At 36.5% G+C, this 22860-nt stretch overlaps 1 protein-coding gene across 1 annotated transcript in view; it reads right to left on the bottom strand.

Moving 5' to 3' along the window:
- The window catches only part of LOC119579404 (mitogen-activated protein kinase 1-like), a 30228-nt gene extending 8237 nt beyond the window's left edge, over positions 1-21991 (bottom strand). The window contains exons 1-6 of the mRNA XM_037927197.1: positions 21815-21991; positions 20273-20383; positions 19826-19960; positions 19547-19663; positions 4130-4297; positions 378-566 (exon numbers count right to left, since the gene is read on the bottom strand). Of these exons, the coding sequence (XP_037783125.1) occupies positions 378-566; positions 4130-4297; positions 19547-19663; positions 19826-19960; positions 20273-20383; positions 21815-21976 (882 nt within the window). The 5' untranslated portion in view covers positions 21977-21991. The remainder of the gene's footprint in view (positions 1-377; positions 567-4129; positions 4298-19546; positions 19664-19825; positions 19961-20272; positions 20384-21814) is intronic.
- Positions 21992-22860: the final 869 nt, after the last annotated feature.

The raw sequence follows: 22860 nt of genomic DNA, 5'->3' as shown, positions 1-22860 counted from the left end.
TGAATAATGATCAACTATGGAGTCTATATAACAACAAAAATATCCTTCAGTCTCGATTTATCAGGAAGTTTGGCAAGTACAGACTTTAGAAAATAATGAAAACTGAAAATACAACATATCTTCGTAGTATTATGAAGAAATGGCATGGGATGCTGGTATTTGGTATGAGTGGTCGCGCATCCTAGAGCGACGATATAAGCCCCCCAGCAGCGGGGCCCGGGCCACTATGAATACTATCCGTCGGGAAAGGGTTAATAGTTTAATTCGCAAAGTTTTCACCTTTCTTCCGGCCTCAACATTCTATGAATCCTTTAAACCCCTCCTAATTATTTCATTCCAACCAGGCTCTCAAAAGGGGTAAGCTACAAAACACAAACCTCATCAGCTGGATCATAATACTGCTCTAAGTAGGGGTGTGCCAGAGCCTCCTCCACAGTGATGCGCTTGTGGGGATTGAAGGTCAGCATTTTGTCCAACAAATCCAAGGCTTTTGGGTCAGCATTGGGATACAGCTTTGTCCATGGCACCTTTGGCTTGTTTGGTAGAGACTGGAGATAACTTCTAGCCTGAAAAGGGACAAAAATTAATTCCACTGTAGAATTAAGAGTAAGAACATTGATCCATTTATGATACAAGTAATATCTGTAGGTGCTCCTTAACCTACATTTCAAAGCTAATTTTTTTTTACACTGAAAATCTAATTTCATTCATTAACAGTCTCAAATGAATAATTCCAACTAATATCTACAAAGTAATTCCTGTACTTCATACATTTAGCCCATTATTGTTGGGAAGGCAAAAATACATGCCATGTATTATCTTTACACACAGATGGCTCCACAAGTGCTCGATCACAAGGACCCAATTAGTACTAGTACTCCCTATCTCCCTTCACCTTGATTTTCGGACATATTCTTTTCTAGATTTTGTTGCCATTTATATAATTAATAGCTTTATAATAATCATAATGTCAATTATAATAATAACATCAACAACAATAGCATTAGATAAATCATTTTTTTCTAAAAACTGAAGGGAAGGGAAATCAGTTGATGCCATACAGGTGTACCAAATGGGGCCTTGGTGGCTCATGAAGCCATCTATGTGCAAACAAAATTCCCAAAGGACAATTGCAGGCAACAGAGCAAGCACCCATCAACAATGGCAGGTGCATGTACTGTACTGTTCTTTTCTGAATTTTTTTTTTGCTCTTTCTCTCTCTGCAGATGATAACCAGAACCATACTTATCTATAATTATTCTCTTGTTTTTGCTTGTGTTTTACATCTTGCTACTTGAAAGAGTTCCCTGAAGTTGTACAATTATTTTCCCATTATGTTCCCCCTATTTAATTTTTTCCCACTTCTACTAAAGTTCCATTCATATTTCAGTCATAATAAATAGAAAGTTACTTAAAACTTACACAAGAATGCATCAATATCTAAAATATAAAATGCACTAAAGTGATGATCTAACAAGTATACTGTATACTACTGCAATAGAATCTGCACTGTGCAAATAATCTGAACTCTAAACTACATCAATTCCTGTAGAAAAAGGAATAAATGAGAATTAAAATCTTTACAGCACAAGAGATGTATCTGAATGGTTTTGATTACATCTTCATCGCAAATGTATGTATCAGCAATATTACAAAACATGTAGCTATATCAGATATGAGCTAAAGATTCACCAGCTCCTATCTTGGATAATGCACATTCCCCTCTATTGCCATATGTGCAGCTTCTATTATTTTCCCTTTCTGTTCATTCCAATTTTCATGAACCACTTTTGCACACTTAAAGTCTGGTTAATATCCGTCTCTATCCACATGCTCCACCTTTGATGTTGGAAGTTATATGTTGATGGACATGAGCTCAATTAATGTTTGTTGATCCTGGTACTGAAACCTGTTCTGTTGTGCTATAATAAGATTTATTGTGTCCAATGCAGAGTATGCAGGAAATAACATTGTTGAATTTTTTTGTGAGCACCTTCCTGTATTGTAATAAGGGGCCTACCTCACTCCAGTCACTTTATCATAAAAAGACAATTGCTTTAGATAACTACTTGATTTAATTGCATGTTAAAGAGTATATAATAGCACTTCATTACATATTTATCCTTTAAAATCTGATTATGAAAAAATGGATGGCAATATCAGTACAAAATTACTATAATCATATAATCCTAGCATGAGGGGGGGAGGAGTCACTGGGTGGTTATAATTTCCGAAGAGGTTTATATGCGAGTGAACACATGCACGTAAGGTTAACCATTTGAGTAATCCTCATTTAATAGGACTAAACCCATATTCATGTAAAGGAAGAATTATTAGTTACCCATTATTCAATATCAATTTCTTTAACAGACTTTAAAAAAAGGCTATTGGGTATTAAAAATTTAATTTTTAAAGAAAAATCTCAAAAAAAATTTCATCATAAATCACTGTGATAGTCACTTTTTCTGATATTGGTATAAAAGTGTTCTGTGAACATTCGCCACCTTCCCCCGATCAGGGACAGTCACCTTTAATCACAACTTTCCCTAGACATACTGGCAACTTTTACCAAAATTAAATCTGGGGTCATAATTGCTTGTTTCCTCAGAGCAATGAGGATTTGTAGTCCCAAGTTTGTTAACAATGAAATCAATTCATAAATAATTCATTTACAACAGCAGTACCTTTGAGGTTTCTTTCCGAACCCTAGAAAGAAAGCAGAAAGCATAATAGCTACAGCAAATTCCACCCCTGCACCTCAATCAAGGTTCTTCATCTCCAGGGCAATCAGCATGTACTTTGACAAACAATGAAAATATAAACTATTTAATACAAGACAGGAAAGCTGCCCACAAATAACCCTGACAGCACACAGGAGTGATCTATAAAGGATTGCATAAACCAGGAGAATGTAAGCATTGCATTGGGCAGTTTCAAATTTTCCAAGGCCATCACAATAGTTTTGCGGATAACAAGCGATAGGTCACAGGTGTCAAGTGAATCTTTAGCTCATGTTTGATATATCCAGTTTTTGTAACCTTGCTGATACATGTACTTGTGATAATGATATAAGTAAAACTGGTCAAACACATCTCAAGTGCTGCAAAGATGTTCCTTCTCATTCATACCGTTTTCTACGTCTGTTGTTCTTATCTAACTGCATCCACTGTATTGTCATATTACACTGTATAAAGAGAACCATACAGCAAAACCCAAAAGGAATATAACATAGTTGATTCTAGATGATTTCACTACCTGCCTACAGACCCTATTTCAGTCCTATAATGGTATTTCATGTCTGTGTTACGAGTGTAAATCAACTCATCCAAAACAGTGCATTTAATCCACTCACTGTGTTTACCTAACAACAGGCTTCTTACATCTGAATGGTTGTTTGTGAGATTACATACTACTAATTTACTGATTTCAGTTACTATATTTTTACACTTGTGAATAAAGACCACTGGAACATAAAGGCATAACAAACAGTAACTAAATAAGCAAGTTAGTGGTATGTAATCTCACAAACAACCATTCAGATGTAAGAAGCCTGTTGTTAGGATCTTGTCCAACTCTGAAAGGCTGCAACTTCCATACAGATGCACAGAATGTGGCTACCATATTGTACAAAATTATCAACCACTAACTGACACACACCATCAGACATAATTTGCTCATTAACGCAACACCAATGGGTAACAGAAATCTCTGAGCATTATAAACTCTCGTCATTTCTGGGAATGGCTAGATACTGGGAGAGGAAGTCCACTACTACGGAACTTCTCGCTCCATGCGCTCTGGCGCTTCGCACCGCATACAGCTGTATGTCACAGACCAAGCAGTATGTTATGATGCCTGTACACATGACCCATCGATAACAAGTTTAAAGCAGTCTACAAGCTCTTCTATAATGAGCTAATAAGGGCTGACATACCCACATCAAGCCCAAATTTTCAGTCATCCATAGTCCCCAAAGACCCAAGAGGGGAAAAAAAAAAAAAAAAAAAAAAAAAAAAAAAAAAAAAAAAATATATATATATATATATATATATATATATATATATATATATATATATATATAAACAAATAAAATAAAATCTATGCTAAACAATCCACTTCACAATCTTACCTTCTCATTGATGATACAATCCAGGTCTTCTTGGCATGGAGAACCAAGGATACCCAGAATGTGGTTGAGCTGGTCCAGGTAATGCTTGCCCGGGAACAGAGGACGGTTGGATAACATTTCTGCTAGGATACATCCTACCGACCAGATGTCAATAGACTTTGTATAGCCCTGCCAAGAAAAAGGGAGTGGTTATTAACAGAGAGAGTATGATGGGTAATGGTCATTCTAGTTAATCAACTAGTTAGCCAATGAACTCATGCTAGATGCCCTTTTCTGAAATCAGATGGTTGAACCTGTTGACATATGGGATAGTATAAGCGTGCACTCTCCACCGAACCTGCATTCATACATATACTATTAGTATAGGTCTGAAAAATATTCCTTTTGGTTTTGGTGATATATCATTCTATTAGTGAGCCAAATTCTGGATTATAGTGACAGTAATATAAATACTTAAAATCATACTAATCCTTTAATTTTTTTTTTTAAGTGAAACTATTCAGTCTATGATGTAATACTTCACATGAGGTATTTATCATCATACCTAGCCTACTCTGCTTACCCCTTCACTGAAATGGTAGAAAAAAAGAGAGAAAACAAGAAACTGCACAGTTTTTCTCAATTACTTCAGCTCCCTGCCTCACCCCGACCATGACTAGCCCCCGAATTCTTTCTCTGCCTTCCTGCCACCCAAGCTATTGATTTAAAAAAATAAATAAATAAATAAAATAAATAAATAAACAAAAAACATGAACAACCCTCACCCACTGCCCTAGTCAGCTGCCAACCCTGTATCCAAGACCCACCTGCTACCAACCCACTCTGCAGGCCGTCATGCCCACTCCTTCTACGATGCCGACATTTCTTGGATCTGTGCTCTGGCAAGAACATTCACAATAAAGTATCTTGTGCCGTGAAGACAAGAAAACGTCTCTGATGGGAAATATGAGCTCACTGAAGAAAGAAAATAGTGACAACCCTGAGATGGACTTCGATATATATTTATGTTCATACTATATGGCAGTATGCGTGTGTGTTTGTATAGTTGTGTGCTTGTACACTCATAGGGCCGTATGCGTGTCTATTCATATGGCAATATGCTTGTATGCTTGTATGTTGGTATGCATGACTGTATGTTTTGTATGCATATATGCTTGTATGTTGGTATGCATGACTGTATGTTTGTATGTATTTATGTACATATATATATGTATGTATGCTTGTGTGTTTGTGTGTTTGTATGTATGTATGCTTGTGTGTTTGTATGTATATGTATATATAGGTATATATATGTATATATACATATATATACAAACACATATATATGTATATATAAGTATACATAATATAATATATATATCTATATATATATATATATATATATATATATATATATATATATATTATAAAATATATATATATAAATATATATATATATATATATATATATATTATATATATATATATATATTATATATATATATAAGTATATACATAAGTATATACATAAGTATATATATAAGTATATATGTAAGTATATACATGAAAGTATATATGTAAGCATATATATGCAAGTATGTTAGTTTTTACGTATGTTAGTATGTATGTTAGTATATATGAATACTAGTATGTATGTGGTGTAACGCCTGGGGTATCCCTTAACAAGTGAAATATTGAAACAAGTGAAGTAACCCAAGAGAGTCTTACCCAGATATACACCACATGGGGGAGTAGCCCTAACCTTTGTTTGTATGTGGTTTCGCACCCCAATGACCTATCGGTCGAAGTGGACAAGAGTTATAGCTTTTGACCTGGCTCAGGATCAGACGTGGGAAAACGTGGAAAACGTGGACAACAGAGTACTGTTGTTAGTGTAGGCGTGTCTTAACCATAGGAATAGGGTCATTGGACAGAAATAACCAATGAAGAATGTGTATGGAAAAAAAAACCAATGAAAAGAAGAAAAGACATGAGAGCCGGGCTGAGCGACAAAATGTGTGACGAAAAGTCGTCATCTCAGAGCGACCCCACATAGGTGCATCTGAACCTGTTACCCGGGGGAGTTACTCGAACAATTTTGTACGGATCTTCCCAAGTTTTAACTTAGAAAATCTAGAACCCAAGATTAAGGCAATATTAAATAAGTAAATTTTAAAAATGAAGTGAAAACAATTTTTCAGTTTTCCTCTTGATATTAATTAATCCCAAGTATTGGAGACCTAAACACTCCTCAAAGGTCAGTGGTGGCATTTTAAACTTTTTAATTGTGGAATGTTAAATATTAGATAAAAAAAAAGTAAAGCCTAGACCGCTGGGAAAAACACCACAGTGGTGGCCTGCGGGGGGAAATCGCCTCCACGAAACATTTCACCCCTTGTTAAAGTATAAAATATAATTTTAAATACTTGAAATTTATTCGAGTAAATTAAGAATTTTTGGGTAATTATCAAAGAATAATTCGATGTTACCACTTGGGAGATTTGTTATCTGTTATGGATATAAAAAATTAATTTAGTGCTTGAATTGATGAAAAATATTGAATATATAAAATTTTTATGCCTCTTTTGAACACACAAGTCATAAAAACCCTATCTTGAAGTCATGAAACATATATTGAAGTCATGTAATATATCTTAAATTCATAAAAAGATATTTTAAAAAGTCATGAACAATATTGTGCTATATTAGTTTAAGTATTTTACTTATGATTGCATGATATTTTTTTATAATTTTGGGCATGGTATATGTATGGAGTGCTCTATACAAGGGAACTAAAAGCATAATTTGTGCGTAACTTAGATGTGAAAAATATTTTAAATTTATATATAAATCTTTGCGAAATCAGTGATATATTTTTTTTTGATTGATGTTAGTCAACATTTGGGCAATTCCCGTTGGGGTTATATACTGCGAAGAGGTGGAAAGAGCAGAAAAAAAAATAATTAATTAATTTAATTAATTAATTAATCATAAAAAATAAAAAGTCCACTAGGTGTAGCTTTGTCTACGCTAGTGTGAAAAAAAAAAAAGTGCCAGCTCAATTGCTTATATTAATAAATAAAGCAAAAATAAAAAATAAAATGTCCACTAGTATGTAGCTTCGTCTCCGCTAGTGTGAAAAAAAGTGCTCAGCAAATTGCTTACATTAATAAATGAAGCAAGAATAAAACCAGTGTGAAATAACTAAGTCTGTTAGTGGGAAATCTTGCCACTTAGTGACCAAAAAATATGCTCAAAATATTATATATGCTAAAAATAAATGCATAAATAAAATAATAACATAAAATAAACTTAAATCAGCTAGTGAAAATTTTGTGTGTCCACTAGTATGGTTAAATTATACTCAGATTCTTTCACATACAATGAGTTCCCCGTCATTAATTAATAAACAAAGGTGAATGAAAAATAAAGCACTACTTTCATTGATTAGAGGTCCAAGCACATAAGTAGATTGCTTTAATATTCAGTGTGTAATACAAAATAAGATATGGTTAAACATTATAATAATAGTAATAAAAAATGACCATATTACACTTAAAAGTGAACTGACTTACCAACAAAAAATAAAATGTACTGAATTGTACAATAAGTAAATCAGTAGAAAAATTTAGTCAGTAAGATCAATGAACAATGGAAAGGTTGACACGTGACGTGGTTTTAAAAGGTACGGAAGCATAGGGTCCATTACCAGTTAAATAGAGGTGATTATTAGAATGAAAACCTCAGATCAAGCTGGGCAAGGAAATCAGGGTTTCATGTCAGCCGCCAGCGAGAGCCAAGGGAGCACTCCCTCAGAGAACATTATGACAAATATGGACCTGCCCGGGAGCGTCGCACAAATTTGTAAGAGTTTTACAGAAAAGTTGGAGAGGAAGGAGATGGACAGATTAGAAAAGGCTTTTGATATTCCGAAATTTTGTTTCGAGGGGGAATTGACAAACATCCTTCAGGTGGCTCAGACAGTGTGTCCTGACGCGGGAAGCTGGCTTGCTATTATAGAGGCCAGATGCCCGCGATCTGAGTGGACTGATGAAGGGTTAATAAATGTGGTTAAATACGCACTAGATAGCGCAGCAGCAGTAGCACAGTTGTGTAAGACTCAAAATCCAAGGAACCGGATAGCATTTAAGGAAACTTTCCTAAAATATGTTCCAAAATCTTCCTCACTAGATGTTACTTTGACAGAGTTAGAGCCCAAACAAAGATCCGCGAGGGGGAAAAATTAGAGAATTAAAATGTGAGATTGCAGGTTCTTGTTGAAAAGGCAATGTCAATAGATCCACAAGGAACCTCTAGTGCGCTATCTGGCAGGAAGGCGTTTTGTGAAAATTTTTCCACCGCCTTTTGCCCAGAGATTATCTGATTCCCAATATGTTTAGACATGGGGAGTTTTTTAGCACAGGGATTGGAGTACATGAAACAACACCCAGAGGCTAAATTAGTTATGAGGAACAAGTGAATAATAAAAAAGTACGTGTTAATGCCTTCCCCTCAAAGGACAAACCGAAAGCCACGGCACTAAATACAATAACCAAAGTAAAATGAATATGGCACCCACACACAGGGGTCTGATGCAACATCAGAGTGGTCCCACCTTCTACGTCCTCCTTCAGAGAATTCCAGTCATAAAAGGAAATTACCTTTCTGTTACGTTTTGCAAGAAAAATGGTCATGACATAGATATTTTTATCGATTCAGGGGACAAGCTCCAGGACCCTCTCGAAAAAGCATGCTAACAATAGTGACGGTAACTGTGGAAGTACTGGTAATGCAAAGAAAGCTTACCATTCGCATTCAAATTGGGAAAATCAGCTAGGTCTTAAAATAATACCCATAAACGACCCACATGGAACCCTAGCAGAAAGTCAAACAAGTCAAAAATCAGTCGGGAACGGAAACCGACCAGCAAAAAACCAAGTGACATGACTACAACCTTAGTGCAATCAGGTACCCAAAATCAAGAAGTATTAGTACAAGTTGCCAGTGCTAAAAAATTTTTAATGGTAAAGGTTTGATAGTTTTAAATGTAGTAGTAGAGGGCAGCGAAAGAAGAGTTTTGGGTTTGATTACTGGTGCCAAAGTATCCTTAGTGCATGAATCCATATTGCCAGCTTCGAAAACAAGGGACTATACAAAGACTAACGTGAGTGTCCGTCTAGCAGATGGGTCTATGTTACAACATCATGGATTTTTCCACTAACAAGTGGTTAGCTAAAATTCCTTTGACTCATCATTGCTTTGTAGTAAGGGTTGTGGATCTACCTACAGAGATATTATTGGGTTCAGATTTTATTCTTTCCCATAGGTAGAGTTTTGTTCAAAACCATTTGAGATGCAAAAAAATAAAACAAGATACCTGCAAGGCTTATACCATCTAGCTCACTAAAACCAGTTGTAGCTACTCTGCCAGTGGAAGTAAAATGAAATTTTAGCAGATTTTTTTAAGTGATTCTGATGAAAATACGTCTGAAGATTCCCACATTAGGGAAAGGTCACTCTCAGACCTTGTGGGCATGCTTTGCTACATCTCAGTGTGTTGACGGGTTTTCAGGTGGTACTGTAGGGATGGTAGTCAGGAGTTGTCATTGCAGAGGGCTCTTAGAGGATAAAATATCAGGACTCTTCATCCCAAAGAAAAGCATTTTTACTAATAGCAGCTTTTTTTGAGCAAAGGGGTTGAAACAGTTGATGAAAAACAAGAAGGATGAGTATTGGTTTTAAAAGTCCCATTTTTAAACGTCCAACCAGAGATGGTAGAATTAATATCAGATTGCCCAGTGGGGGATGTAACAGTGTTAGAAGGAATACCTTTGCCACAAAATCAAGTAAATCCAACATTCACGGTGAAGTCATAGTAGGGCACTCGTGAAATTTTTCTCGTGAAGAGAAATTGAGAGAGCAAGTAAATACTTTGTTTCCTGATCTACAAAGTAAACAAAACCCAAGTACTGCAAATGCTAATCAATAAGTATGGACAAGCATTTTCACTTAAAGATGAACCTCTTACTGTAGCAACTCATTTTTTCCCATGAAATTCGGACAGTAGGACCGCCAGTGTATAAAAGGCCATACCAAATTCCTGCAAAGTATCGGGAGGAAATTCAAGTCCAGATTGAAGGACATGTTAGAGAAAGGAATAATTAGGTGCTCTAGATCACCAAAACAATAGTCCTCTTGTCCTGTAATTAAGAAAGACAAAACTCTTAGACTATGTTTAGTTTTTCGCGCACTAAACAAAGTAATCGAGGATGACGGGATATCCCTTGCCTAATATAGATTCTTTTTTGAGAAGTCTAGGTAGAAGTAACTTTTCTCATAATTAGACATGCGCCAGGGTTTATAATAAAATTCCATTAACTTCTGAGAGCTGTACTAAGACTGATTTCTAAACACCAAATGGACATTATGAGTTTACTTCTCTGCCATTTGGCTTAAAGGATGCCCCCTCGTGTTTTCAAAGAGCAATTAATCAGGCTTTAGCGGGACTAATAGGAAGATCAGCCATGGTATAATAGGATGATATAGTTGTTTTTGGATCCTCATGGGAAACACCTGTACAATCTTGAGGATATTCTTAAATAGATTAATACAAAGTAACCTTTCCTTAAAACTGGAGAAGTGAGTTTCTTCCAAGAAGAATTAAGTATCTTGGACATATAATTTCCAGTAAAGGTATCAGACCTCAGGGAGAAAGTTGGAAGCTCTGCGGAACTTTCCAAAACCAGTGGTATTGAAAGAGCTGCAGTCATTTCTTGGTCTTGCAAATTTTTTATCGCAAATTCATTTTGAATTTGCACAAATAGCCAAGCCTCTTACTGAAATGACAAAGGGTTTTTCGGAAGCTTAATAACCGCAAAATCGTCCTTAAATGGTCAAATGAAGCACTGAAAGCTTTCAATGATCTTAAAGAAATTTCTTGCTAAAGAGGTTTAAATCTTTCTTATCCAGATTTTGACAAAACATTCATTCTGAATACGGATGCTATTTAATTTGCTGTTGGGGGTGTACTCCAGCAACATGATAATAATGGGCATTTGCGTCCAATAAAAATTTTTTCAGTCGTACTCTGAATGAGAGCGAAGTTAAGTATTCCACGATTGAAAGGGAAGCCCTAGCAGTAGTGTATGGTCTCACAGTAAACCGATCTATTTAAATAGGATTTCCAGTCAAGGGGGCCAGTGATCATAGACCACTTGTTTGGCTTTTTAATTATGGGAGGCCAAATTCACGGGTTCTGCGTTGGCAGATGTCTGTTGCTGATTTTGAGCTAGAAGTTACCCTTTCATAGCTGGGAAACAAAATTGTGTGGCTGATGCACTATCTAGAATAAGAAATGCGATCACCCCATTGATAACTATATTGTGTCGGCTGTGACACGGAGTGGAAGAGAATCATTAAATAATGAGTCACAGGAGATGTGATAGCCTGGGACCCACTTAAAGTTAGGATGGATCAGGATGCTCATCCATTATGGGGGCAGGTAAAGAGGTATCTCAGGGGTGAAGTAAATGAGTGTCCCCAATTAAACTATGAGTCAATGATTTCAAAATACTACAAAATGGAATTCTCTATCATACCCATGTCATTATATATATCACTAACACTCGAGTTGTTATTCCAGACTCGTATAAAAACACTGCATTGTATCTGGCCCATTGCCTTCCCTTAGCAGGTCATGGAGGGGTCCAGGTTACCCTTGAGAGACTAAAGAAGTTTGCAAATTTTGGCCAGGGATGTCCCAAAAGGGCGTCCCAAAATATGTAAAGTCCTGTAGTGTGTGCCTTAAATGTAAGCCAATGAGGATGTGCCTGCTCCGCTGCGTCGGTTCCCAGGTGTAAGAGAGAAATTTGAGCGTATACACCTAGATTTTGGTAGGCCCTCTTCCTGTTACAAATGAAGGGGCAAAGTATGTGCTGACAGTAATTGATGTCCTGACCCGATTCCTGATAGCTGTACCAATACGAAACAAAGAAGCAAAGGAAGTAGCCCAAGCTTTTATAACACATGTTGTCAGCATCCATGGCGTTCCAAAACATGTAATAACAGATGGTGGAGGAGAATTTATAAAATGAAGTTTTAAAGACATTTGTGGGGTTTTTGCAGATAAATAGACACACTACAACCCCCATTCCATCCATCAAGTAATGGGTTGGTGGAGCGTGTAAATGGGGCCATAATGCAAATATTGAGGAGTATGACTTATGACAACCTAAAGAATGGGGAACACTGCTCCCTTTAGCTGTATTTGCATACAATTCTGCATATCATAGACAATCCATGATTCTCCTCACTTCCTTATGTACAACAAGGATCCCCTCAATACCTTATTTAAAATTCTTTCAAAGATAATGGTCCATGGTACAATGTAGAGGACCCGAGACGTAAGACTTCTGTTATTGCAAACAAAGTCTTATAATCCGGGTTTCCAGCTGTACTTAGAGGGAAATGTACAGTTGACCGTGAAAGTACCAGTCACGAAACCCGGGTGAAAAGAATAAGAAGTTGGATCACGTGTGTATATAACTTCTCAGCCCAAGGCAGGATTGTCTAAAAAATTACAACCTTTGTTTGAGGGACCTTTCCCTGTAGTAGCCAAAGTTAGTGATATAGTCTACAGGCTAAAAAGCATTCGGTCCCGTCCCTGAATTATTGTGCCACTGATAGAATTAAAATGAGATGCATGTCATCTCACGAGAGTAAAACGTGAGGAAGCATACCCCTTCATGATCAAATTTAAAAGTGACAGTGAGGAAGAGATGCCTTCTTCCCAATCCCTATTCTGACAAAGAAAGTGTATGACTTTGAGGTGAGGGAGACTTTTCAGTGGGCCCGCTACAATCTCCGGTCCCAAATTTTCTACCCCCCCAAAGTCACCTAGAACAAGGGAAATAACCTGGTTAATTAGTATAATCAATGTGGAAGTGGCTGAAGCAGGAGGAACTAGTTACTATGTGCTAAAGAACTATTGGATGTTCCTATTCCCAATTTACAGCCACTCCTGAGATAAATTTGAGCATAATATAAAAGTAGAATGTGCGAGCTGGAGATTTTCTATATGGTTCTCCAGCCAATTTTTTTTGTTTTTTCAGCCATTCTTGAGCACTAAAAAAAAAGAATGTGCTGATGCTGGAGATTTCCTATATTGGTTCTCCATGCCAATTTTTTTTTCAGCCATTCTTGAGCACTATAAAAATAGAATGTGCTGATGCTGGAATTTCCTATATGGTTTTTCCATGCCAATTTTTTCAGCCCCTTCTTGAGCCACTATAAAAATAGAATGTGCTGATGCTGGAGATTTCCTAATTTATTACTACTATGGGTCTCCATGCCAATTTTACAGCCATTCATAAACTCTATGAAAGTAGGGGTTTCCTCATTTTTTTATTTCCAGGAGGTTCGTGAGTAGTATCGACCCTGAGGGTAAGAGGAACATCAGATGGACGCATCTGCATTTAAAGGGGGCCAGTCAGATGGACGCATGATTTGTGTGACCCTGTTACGCCTACCCCTCTAATTAAAAAAAAAAAAAAAAAAAAAAAAAAAAAAAAAAAAAAAAAAAAAAAAAAAAAAAAAAATGAAGAAAGAGGCATTTATACATGTAACCTACAATTTTCACAAATCGCAGTACTGCAGCTGGTGTGTGTCCTTGTCTTTCAGGCTTTGGTGCTAGCCAAAATCTAAGGTCTTATTGGGAAGCGGGCAGTGAGGTTGCCTATAACGCATTGTCTGGACTGCATGTTAGGTTCGCTTCATGTCTTTCGCACTGGCTATGCTGGGGCCCTGATCGACGACTGAACAGAAAACTTTAAAAAGTGGAATCTAGAGGATTACCATAAAAATTGCCCATAGCTGAAAAATATAGAGATAAGCACAAACTCCCTAAGGATTATTTAAATAAGTATAAACTCCTACATGGCAACAACATGACTTAGCTATGTGTGTTCAAGTGAAGATTAACTTCTAAGTACATCAAGCACTAGAGATTATCTTAAGCATATTAATAATAATGATAATGATATACTATGCAAGGAGATTCTACAAGTTGTTCGAGTACTCCCGTATAATTCAGGTTCATGCTTGTCCTATTGTTCCCGCTCAATGCAGGTCTCTGTTCCGTTTTTCTGGGCCCTATCATTGCTGTTGCAGATCCTGAGACTGACGGAATGACGAGATCCTGCCATCACATACATGTCTTGCCGTGATGATTCTGCTGGCTGCTGGAACCACAGTTGACAGTTATGTGCTGCTCTGTCTTTGGGGATGACGTCCACCTGCAAATGGGAAATTTTCCCGTCTCTTTGGATGTCTGTTAGCACCATGGAATCCTGTCCTATTGGCCCGAAGTCCTGACGTACGGTGATCCCTGCTTGGTGCTAATGCCCAGTACTGGAAGATGACATCAATAAACCCCTTTCAGAAGCGGTGGAAGAAGACGTGCAGATGATCATTATGCAAGAACCTTTATATGGCGTCCCTGCGACATCATGTGTGCCCGTTTTACAGTGCAATAGAGACAATTACCATATGCGAGACTTAGTGTATCGGGGGATTTTTACCTGATGATTCTCTGTCAACAATTCCGACAGATATATAGGATAGTCAAAATTAAAATACTAGTTGTTTTGCTGAGTACTGGAGAGGTTTTTCATCCTCGGCGGTCCAATGTCCTGGGAGAAGTCCAGTTCTGTGGATACACAGGGTTTGTATTCTCTCCCGTGATTGGGAACGTGGAGTTTTTTCCCTTGTCCAGCAGCAATACATTACGGATCACTGTATCCTTATCATTGCCATTTCGGGAGATCTGTTTGAAGTTTTACTTCTGTCATTCGTGTGGGACACACGAAGCTGAAGAAGGGGGTCTGTGGTGTAACGCCTGGGGTATCCCTTAACAAGTGAAATATTGAAACAAGTGAAGTAACCCAAGAGAGTCTTACCCAGATATACACCACATGGCGAGTAGACCTAACCTTTGTTTGTATGTGGTTTCGCACCCCAAAGACCTATCGGTCGAAGTGGACAAGAGTTATAGCTTTTTACCTGGCTCAGGATCAGACGTGGGAAAACGTGGAAAACGTGACAACAGAGTACTGTTGTTAGTGTAGGCGTGTCTTAACCCTAGGAATATGGTCATTGGACAAGAAAACCAAAGAAGAAATGGTATGGAAAAAGAACCAAAGAAAAGAAGAGAAAGACATGAGAGCCAGGGGTGAGCGACAAAATGTGTGACGAAAAGTCGTCAGTCTCAGAGCAGACCCCACACTAGGTGCATCTGAACCTGTTACCCGGTGAGTTTTCCGAACAATTATTGTACGGGTCTTCCCAAGTTTTAACTTAGAAAATTCTAGAAACCCAAGATTAAGGCAATATTAAATAAGTCAATAAATAATGAAGTGAAAACAATCTTTCAGTTTCCTCTTTGATATTAATTAATCCCCAAGTATTTGGGGACCCCGACACTCCTCAAGGTCAGTGGTGGCCCGTTTACCATTTAATTGTGGAATGTTAAATATTAGATAAAAAATAAGTAAAGCCTACGACCGCTCGGAAACACCACATGTATGTATGTTAGTATGTATGTGTGTATGTATTCATATATATATGTATGTATTCATGTATGAACCGTATTCATAATATTGACAAATGTAGAAAAGGTATGAATGAGAATGAATATCTTCACATTACAAGAGATGTATTTGACTGGTTTCGATTGCATCTTCGTCAGAAATAGATGTATTTCTGACGAAGACCGGTCAAATACATCTCTTGTATTGTGAAGATATTCATTCGTATTCATGTATATATGTATGTATGTATGTATGTATGTATGTATGTATGTATGTATGTATGTATGTATGTAGGTAGGTATGCATGTATGTATGTATGTAGGTATGTATGCATGTATGTATGTACTCATTTGTTTGCATTTGTGTTTGTGATTCTGCACACATGGGCACACATTTTTGCTCGAGTTGGTTGATCACTAGCCTCGGTTAGTGTTGTTGCAATTGTTGAAAATGGTTTAACTTAAATCTTATTTTGTGTTATAGCACACATATTTACGTAGAGTGTATGCACAGAATAATTTTGCTTCCAAACAATTTCTTAAAAATTAAAGGGCATTTTGAGTGCCAATTGTAAGGTAGTGGGGTTGATGGAGGCATCTGATAGTGCCCTAAAAATACTGCATCTTCAGAATGCTGTCCACCAGATTTAACAGGGAAGGGAGTTCAATAATTCTATCCTACTGCTGCTGAAATAGTATATACAATTATGATTGGACTGTCAGTGAACCTTGGTTACTGAAAGGAAGATATAGAATCTATATGAATCCCTTTCAGAAGCAAAATTTTCAGTTAACCCATTCGCCCCGTTTGGCATCTATTCTTGCCATGCTCTCAATGGACGCCAACACGTTTGGCATGTAATCTTGCCATGGCATCTATGGGCCCCGTAACGTTTGGCACGTATTTTTGCCTTGATGGCTGACCATAGACTGACAGTTTATTATTTTTTTCAACCTAATACTTGGCTCTGTTACTAGTCTTATTTGACTGGTTGATAAATATGTGACGTATGTAATTTATGACATATGTAATTGTCGTAATTATTTATGACTTGTAATCATGTGATTTGTTCACACTAGATTGCATGATTATGATGTACCTTGACCTGACTGGCTGGAAACTAGTAATTGCTTTGATTGGTGCATCAGGTCACATGGCGTGACCTGATTGGTTAGTCATGTGAATAAAAGGTCAGTCAAAGGCTCATTCCAGCAGAACGATCGCAGCCATGGAAGGTATGAAGGTATATTCTCTCTTCCAAGTCTTGTACTAACATCACATATCAATACAAAGCTATTTTTGAACATCAAAGTGAAGCTACATTCACTTTTGCTTTTCTTCCTTTTCTGTTGAATGAAATGATAAAAAACATGGTGTGATCTCTTATATGGACAATGCACTACTTCTGAGTATCAAAATGATATTTGGCTTGCTGCTCTGCTTCATTTGAAAGTTAAAAAAAAAAACACAAAAAAACGGCTAAGTCCATACTTTTACATCTCGTGCAAAAACAACACTAACTTTTAGCATCAAAGTGTTGATGTCATCTGATAGTATAGAGAACTTGGAAGCGATTCAGTATATCTCCTCAATACAAAGGCGAATAGATGCCTAGAAAAAACTATGAGAAAAGTACAGTTTCTACACATTGCCCTTATATAAAACCCAACTTTCATAATAAATCTATAGATAGATTCCTGCAAAAATTATATGATGGTCTTTGCGCCGCCGCACCGCTCCAGAAAAAATCCCATTGCGGCGGCCCACGCGGCCGGCAACTATTACCGTGAGCGGCGCTGAGCGACGAGCGAAAAATTCCGGGGCGAATGGGTTAAGTCTGGTGAAGCCATAAGCATAGCTCCATGCCTTGGTGATTTTCCGGCTTATAGTCAGTAAAACGAACCATCATTCTGGTTATCAGAAGATGCATTCAAGAAATTATTAGGCAATGTCCAGGATCTTGGGTTTTTTGCCATGACAAAATGGGATGTCATCAATCTTGATTGGATTAACCCTTTGCCGACGGGCATGGCATGTGCATACATGCCATGCCAACTGTGAGTTTACTTGTTTAATTGTTTTTACACATAGATGGCTACACTTGTACTAAGTCACCAATGAGCCAGTTACAAGTACTGCCTGTCTCACCCGTTCACCCTTTTTGTTGATTTACGAAAATATTTTACGGCATCTTATTTTGCTGTTACTAATGTTTATAACATTATATTAATGCTAATGTTTACAGTAAAAATAACACCAATATTCATAGCACTAGTAAACAACTCATTTTTCCTGCCAATACAAGGAAAAGGTGAAATCAGGCAAGGTCACAAGATCTACTAATTGACTCCTTTGTGGCTAAGCACTAGCAGAGCCATCTATGTGCTGAGACATTTCACAAAAATATAAAAAATGAGCACAGCATTTTCCCCATTTTTTATTCATTTTCCCCGTAGGCATTGGGTTAAAACACTGCATTCTATTCCTTAACATCTCTTATTTATACTCCAATGCTGAAAGAAATTGTCTTATCTAGATACATTTTCCACTAATCTGGCTCAAGAAAATACAATTCAATATCCCTAAAAAATCAAAAGTTAGTTTCAATGATGAGTGTGCAAGATGCAAATATAATACAAAGCAAATATAATACAGAGCCCCTCCTAAATACTAATTCATGAGCATCAAACACAAATTTTTTTTTTTTAATGATTACCAAAACAAAAGTCTCACAGTACCCTCATACCACTCCGTATGTTCCTATTCTACATCTAATCATAACATGACAGGTTATACACAGCTGCTATATCGTAATGAATGCCTGTAAGAGTCACATCAAACTTAAAAAGATGAGGCTCCTTCTTAACTTTATACAAATAAAACAACTTTGGAATTTTGTCTTTGCCACAGTTCCCCTCATTTCCTCAAAGGGAATTTTAAACAGGGCTGTGGAGTCGAAGTCGGAGTCAGAAGGAATTTGGTGTTGCTGGAGTCAGAGTCGCAGTTGGTAAAAATGTCCCAACTCTGACTCTGACCGCAACATAAATCGCAAAAATCCCTCTTTTTAAATATATCGCACACTTTCTCTCCTCCTGAGAGAATGAAAAATATAATTTTCAATTTGTCATAGTCCTATATGTATTTTTCAAAGAATAATGAGTGTTTTTTTCAAGAATATACAAAAGGCCACAATAGCATAGCTATAACCATTTGACTCAAACCTTTTAAGGACATGGGTAGCCTGTAGTTTATGAAATCCTTTTTTTTTATTATTATTATTATTATTATCATTATCATACCTAGGGATCAGAGTAAGAGTTGGGTGTTTTGAATACCGACTCAACAGCCCTGATTTTAATACATTTTGTATCAAGACCACGCACATAAATAATCTATACCTAATTCCACTGTTGGAATATTTCAAGAGTGCAGTGGCCATGCAGTCTGACACCACAAAAGTTGGTAGCTTTGTCACTTGAAATTGAATGATGAAAATATAGACCACTTAATATATGAAACTAATTTACAATGTTAACAAACACACTCATCTTCCCGTTCCTTGTTTACTCAATATTTACAATAGTAGGTCTCCATTCACCAGCTACCTGTATCCACACCATGACTAAACTCTACTCTCTTTTTTATATAATATGTGTTGATATATCTTTCATTCTATATCCTTTTTAAAATAAAGATAAAAACATTTCAAATGATATATATATATATATATATATATATATATATATATAAAATATATCCATAATATATATATATATATATATATATATATATATAAAATATATCCATTGCTATATAATTTCTCTATTCTCAAATGTACAAATCACAAACTTACCTTAGAGTTCAGCATGATCTCAGGTGCGCGGTACCAACGAGTTGCAACATACTCAGTCAGGAAACCTGTGTGGTCATGCTCTGGATCAGCCACACGAGCCAAGCCAAAGTCACAGATCTGCAATTGAACGAGATTTATTATCAGAAAAATATTTATGATAACCAATATTTTACAAACCAGCCTATGCAAACTATTATCATCAATCAAGCATGCACATAAACATCAAAATTTCAAAAACAACCAATTTAGAAAATGAGGCCGAAAAATGGATAAGTCTACCTTCAGGTCACATGTGGTATTTAGCAGCAAATTAGAAGGCTTCAGGTCACGGTGAAGAACATTTGCTGAGTGGATGTACTTCAACCCTCGAAGAATTTGATAAAGGAAGTAGCAAATGTGGTCATTACTCAGTTTCTGGAATCATAATAACAAATTTAGATGTTGTGGGCTCCCTACTAATCTCTCCCTGTAAATGGAAGAGGGGAAAAAAAGTAAATATCGAACAAGTTCAATACACTGTAAAACCTTGTAATGAAGTCACTGTCGGTGATCCTTCTAAATATTTTTGCATTTAAATCACAATATTTGGTTCCAGATTGCCTGCAAGCTATTGATCATGAACAGAGAGCACTCATGACTACAAATACATTAATCATGGTAAATACTATACCAAATCCAAACCCAAGAAATCACACAATATCTTATAAGTTGCATCCTTGGTCTCACCTGAGATTTAAGTAACTTGTACAAGTCAGTCTCCATAAGACACTGAACAATATAAACATCCTTCATTTGATCTATGCTCTGGGCTCGTATTATATCACGGATGTCTATTACCTGAAAGAGTAAAAACTTATGAACAAAAGAAAATTCTATGAAACAGGAAGTTACTAGATACTGTGATGTGAGTACCAAGCTACATATTTTCCAAATAACATCTAAATTATCAAAATGACAGCAAGACTATTAGTTACAGCTGTTATATTTCTGAAAATCTGTCCTTGAATAAGCTACACATGCAAGAATGAATTTATGCTGTCATTGAAATAACTGATAAGTAAAAATCATGATAATTTAAAATGAAAATACTTGAATTCTGTGACTGAACAATAAGTATGGAAATACATACAAATGTAATGTTTATACAAATGCAACTTTTTTAAGAGTAACAGGTATTATACCTTAACCATATTCCCAAATATCAGTACAGCTTCTCCACACATAAAACACTGCTGACAATTACACTGAACATCTTATTCACATAAAATAGAGCCTCACTATTAAGACAGAAGTCACATCAAGTCCTGTATGATTACATATTTTGCTTTGCTATTAGTCATAAGTTTTCACTATGAGCTAATCAGCAAGTGCTTCAAATTTAATCTCCCCCCTTTTCCTTCTCAGTTTTCACGGGCAATAAAAACATCCAAACAAATATTTACAAGATACTAAAAGCTATCTATTCATGCTGGTAATCTCAGAGGGATATTATGGTTAGGATAAGAGCAATCACTTATCAACAAGACCCACATGTAACAAAAAATTCTTCAGATAAAACAAGAATGCCTTTTGGTAAATTCAACTCTCCATTGCTATAATGCCCACCATGAATCATGACTGACCTGCAGACAAGCTACATAGGAAATCCCACTGAGGTGGCAATAATAACTATTTGCTGTAATATCCCACTTGTGTGTCACCTTCCTAGGAACACACCACATACCATTGCTTTTATGTTCCCTTACATCCCTTCATTTCTAGCTAAAAATTCATAGCCACGCCTAAACATCACTAATTTCAGCACCAGTCTTTGGATTATAACTCTAAATAAGAGTGGAAAAACAATCTAAAACAAGAAGTGGCTTGCTGCATTTAGTTTTACTAATACACACATATTAAAGTGTCTGGCCCCAAAAGCTTAAAAAGAAGTTTCACTAACATCATAACCCAAAACAACATAAATAAGGTACAGGATACATCAAATACGGATATCTAGATACAGTTGACAAGATCTTTCCAGTTACCAAGGTTATATATGAGTGCCTGATACGGATTCAACAACAAACTAATCGGGTTGATTCTTTGCCAGATCTATTCAGCTCAACTATTAATCAAGGCCATACAATTTGTTAAGAAAAAAAATTATCCTTCATTCTCACCCAATATTCAAATAGAAATTGTCTAACTCCTCTCCATGCAACTGAAGAAAAGAAGAATGATACAATAAACTGCAATAGGATATTCTGTTATTCTGTTATTCATACTTACATTTTCATGCTTGAACCTTGTTAGAATTTTGATCTCCCGAAGTGTTCTCTGACAGTACGTCTGATGTTCAAAGGGGGATATCTTCTTGATTGCTACCTTAGTTTTGGTCACATTATCATTTGCAGACCTGAAAAAAATAATAATAATAAAAAGCACATACATTAGAGATCTGTAAAAGGTAAAGTACCTATAATAATGTAAAATGAGTCCTTCCAAGGACTGAAATACACAGTAAGTAAAAGAGTTCAAGTAATCATATTTTCCTTGATCTTCAAACAAAGCAAACATATAATTCAAAGAACAAAAAATATATATATATGACACTGTATTTACATGAATTAGTGACAAAACACTCACTTACCCACTCACTCACAGCCACTCACCCACCCAACACATTCACTCATTCACTAACTCACTCACTCACTTACCCACCTAACTCACCCATCGAACTCACTCACTCTCACCCACCTACCCACTCCCCCACCCACCCACTCAAATCCCCCACTCCCCCACCCACTCACTCCCTCACCCCCCCTCACCCACACACTCCCCCACCCACCCACTCAAATCACCCACTCCCCCACCCACTCACTCACCCACCCACCCACTCTCTACTTGTTCTTTCCACCCAATCCTAGATATATAAATAATGTCCTCAAAACAGAACCAACCAAGCAAAAATTCTCCTCACCTAATAAAACAAGGGCTTTGTATACTTCTTCCCAGAATTAAGTTAACCTCATCCTCGCTGTTTATGCTTCCCAACCTCTTTAAGAGCCAATTACAGTATAAAATGCATTAACCAATATACTCTTATCTAAAAAAAAAAACTTTAACTTCTTACATATCAAATATTAAAACCAATTGCACCTTAATGAACATGCAAACAAAATTAATGAAAAAATAAAACAACTAAAAAGGACATGCATTCCCTCTTCAAAAACATCGCAACATTAATAACAAGCAAAACCAACCACCAGTTCAAAAAGACGAAAGAGAAGAAAGACAAGAAGACCAACAAACAAAAAGAAACGCCACGCAATTCA

Source organism: Penaeus monodon, chromosome 12 (genome assembly GCF_015228065.2).
Source record: "Penaeus monodon isolate SGIC_2016 chromosome 12, NSTDA_Pmon_1, whole genome shotgun sequence".
In the NCBI taxonomy this organism is placed as follows: domain Eukaryota; kingdom Metazoa; phylum Arthropoda; class Malacostraca; order Decapoda; family Penaeidae; genus Penaeus; species Penaeus monodon.
The sequence above is the reverse complement of the archived record's forward strand: the minus strand, read 5'-3'. Positions and strand labels throughout refer to the sequence as shown.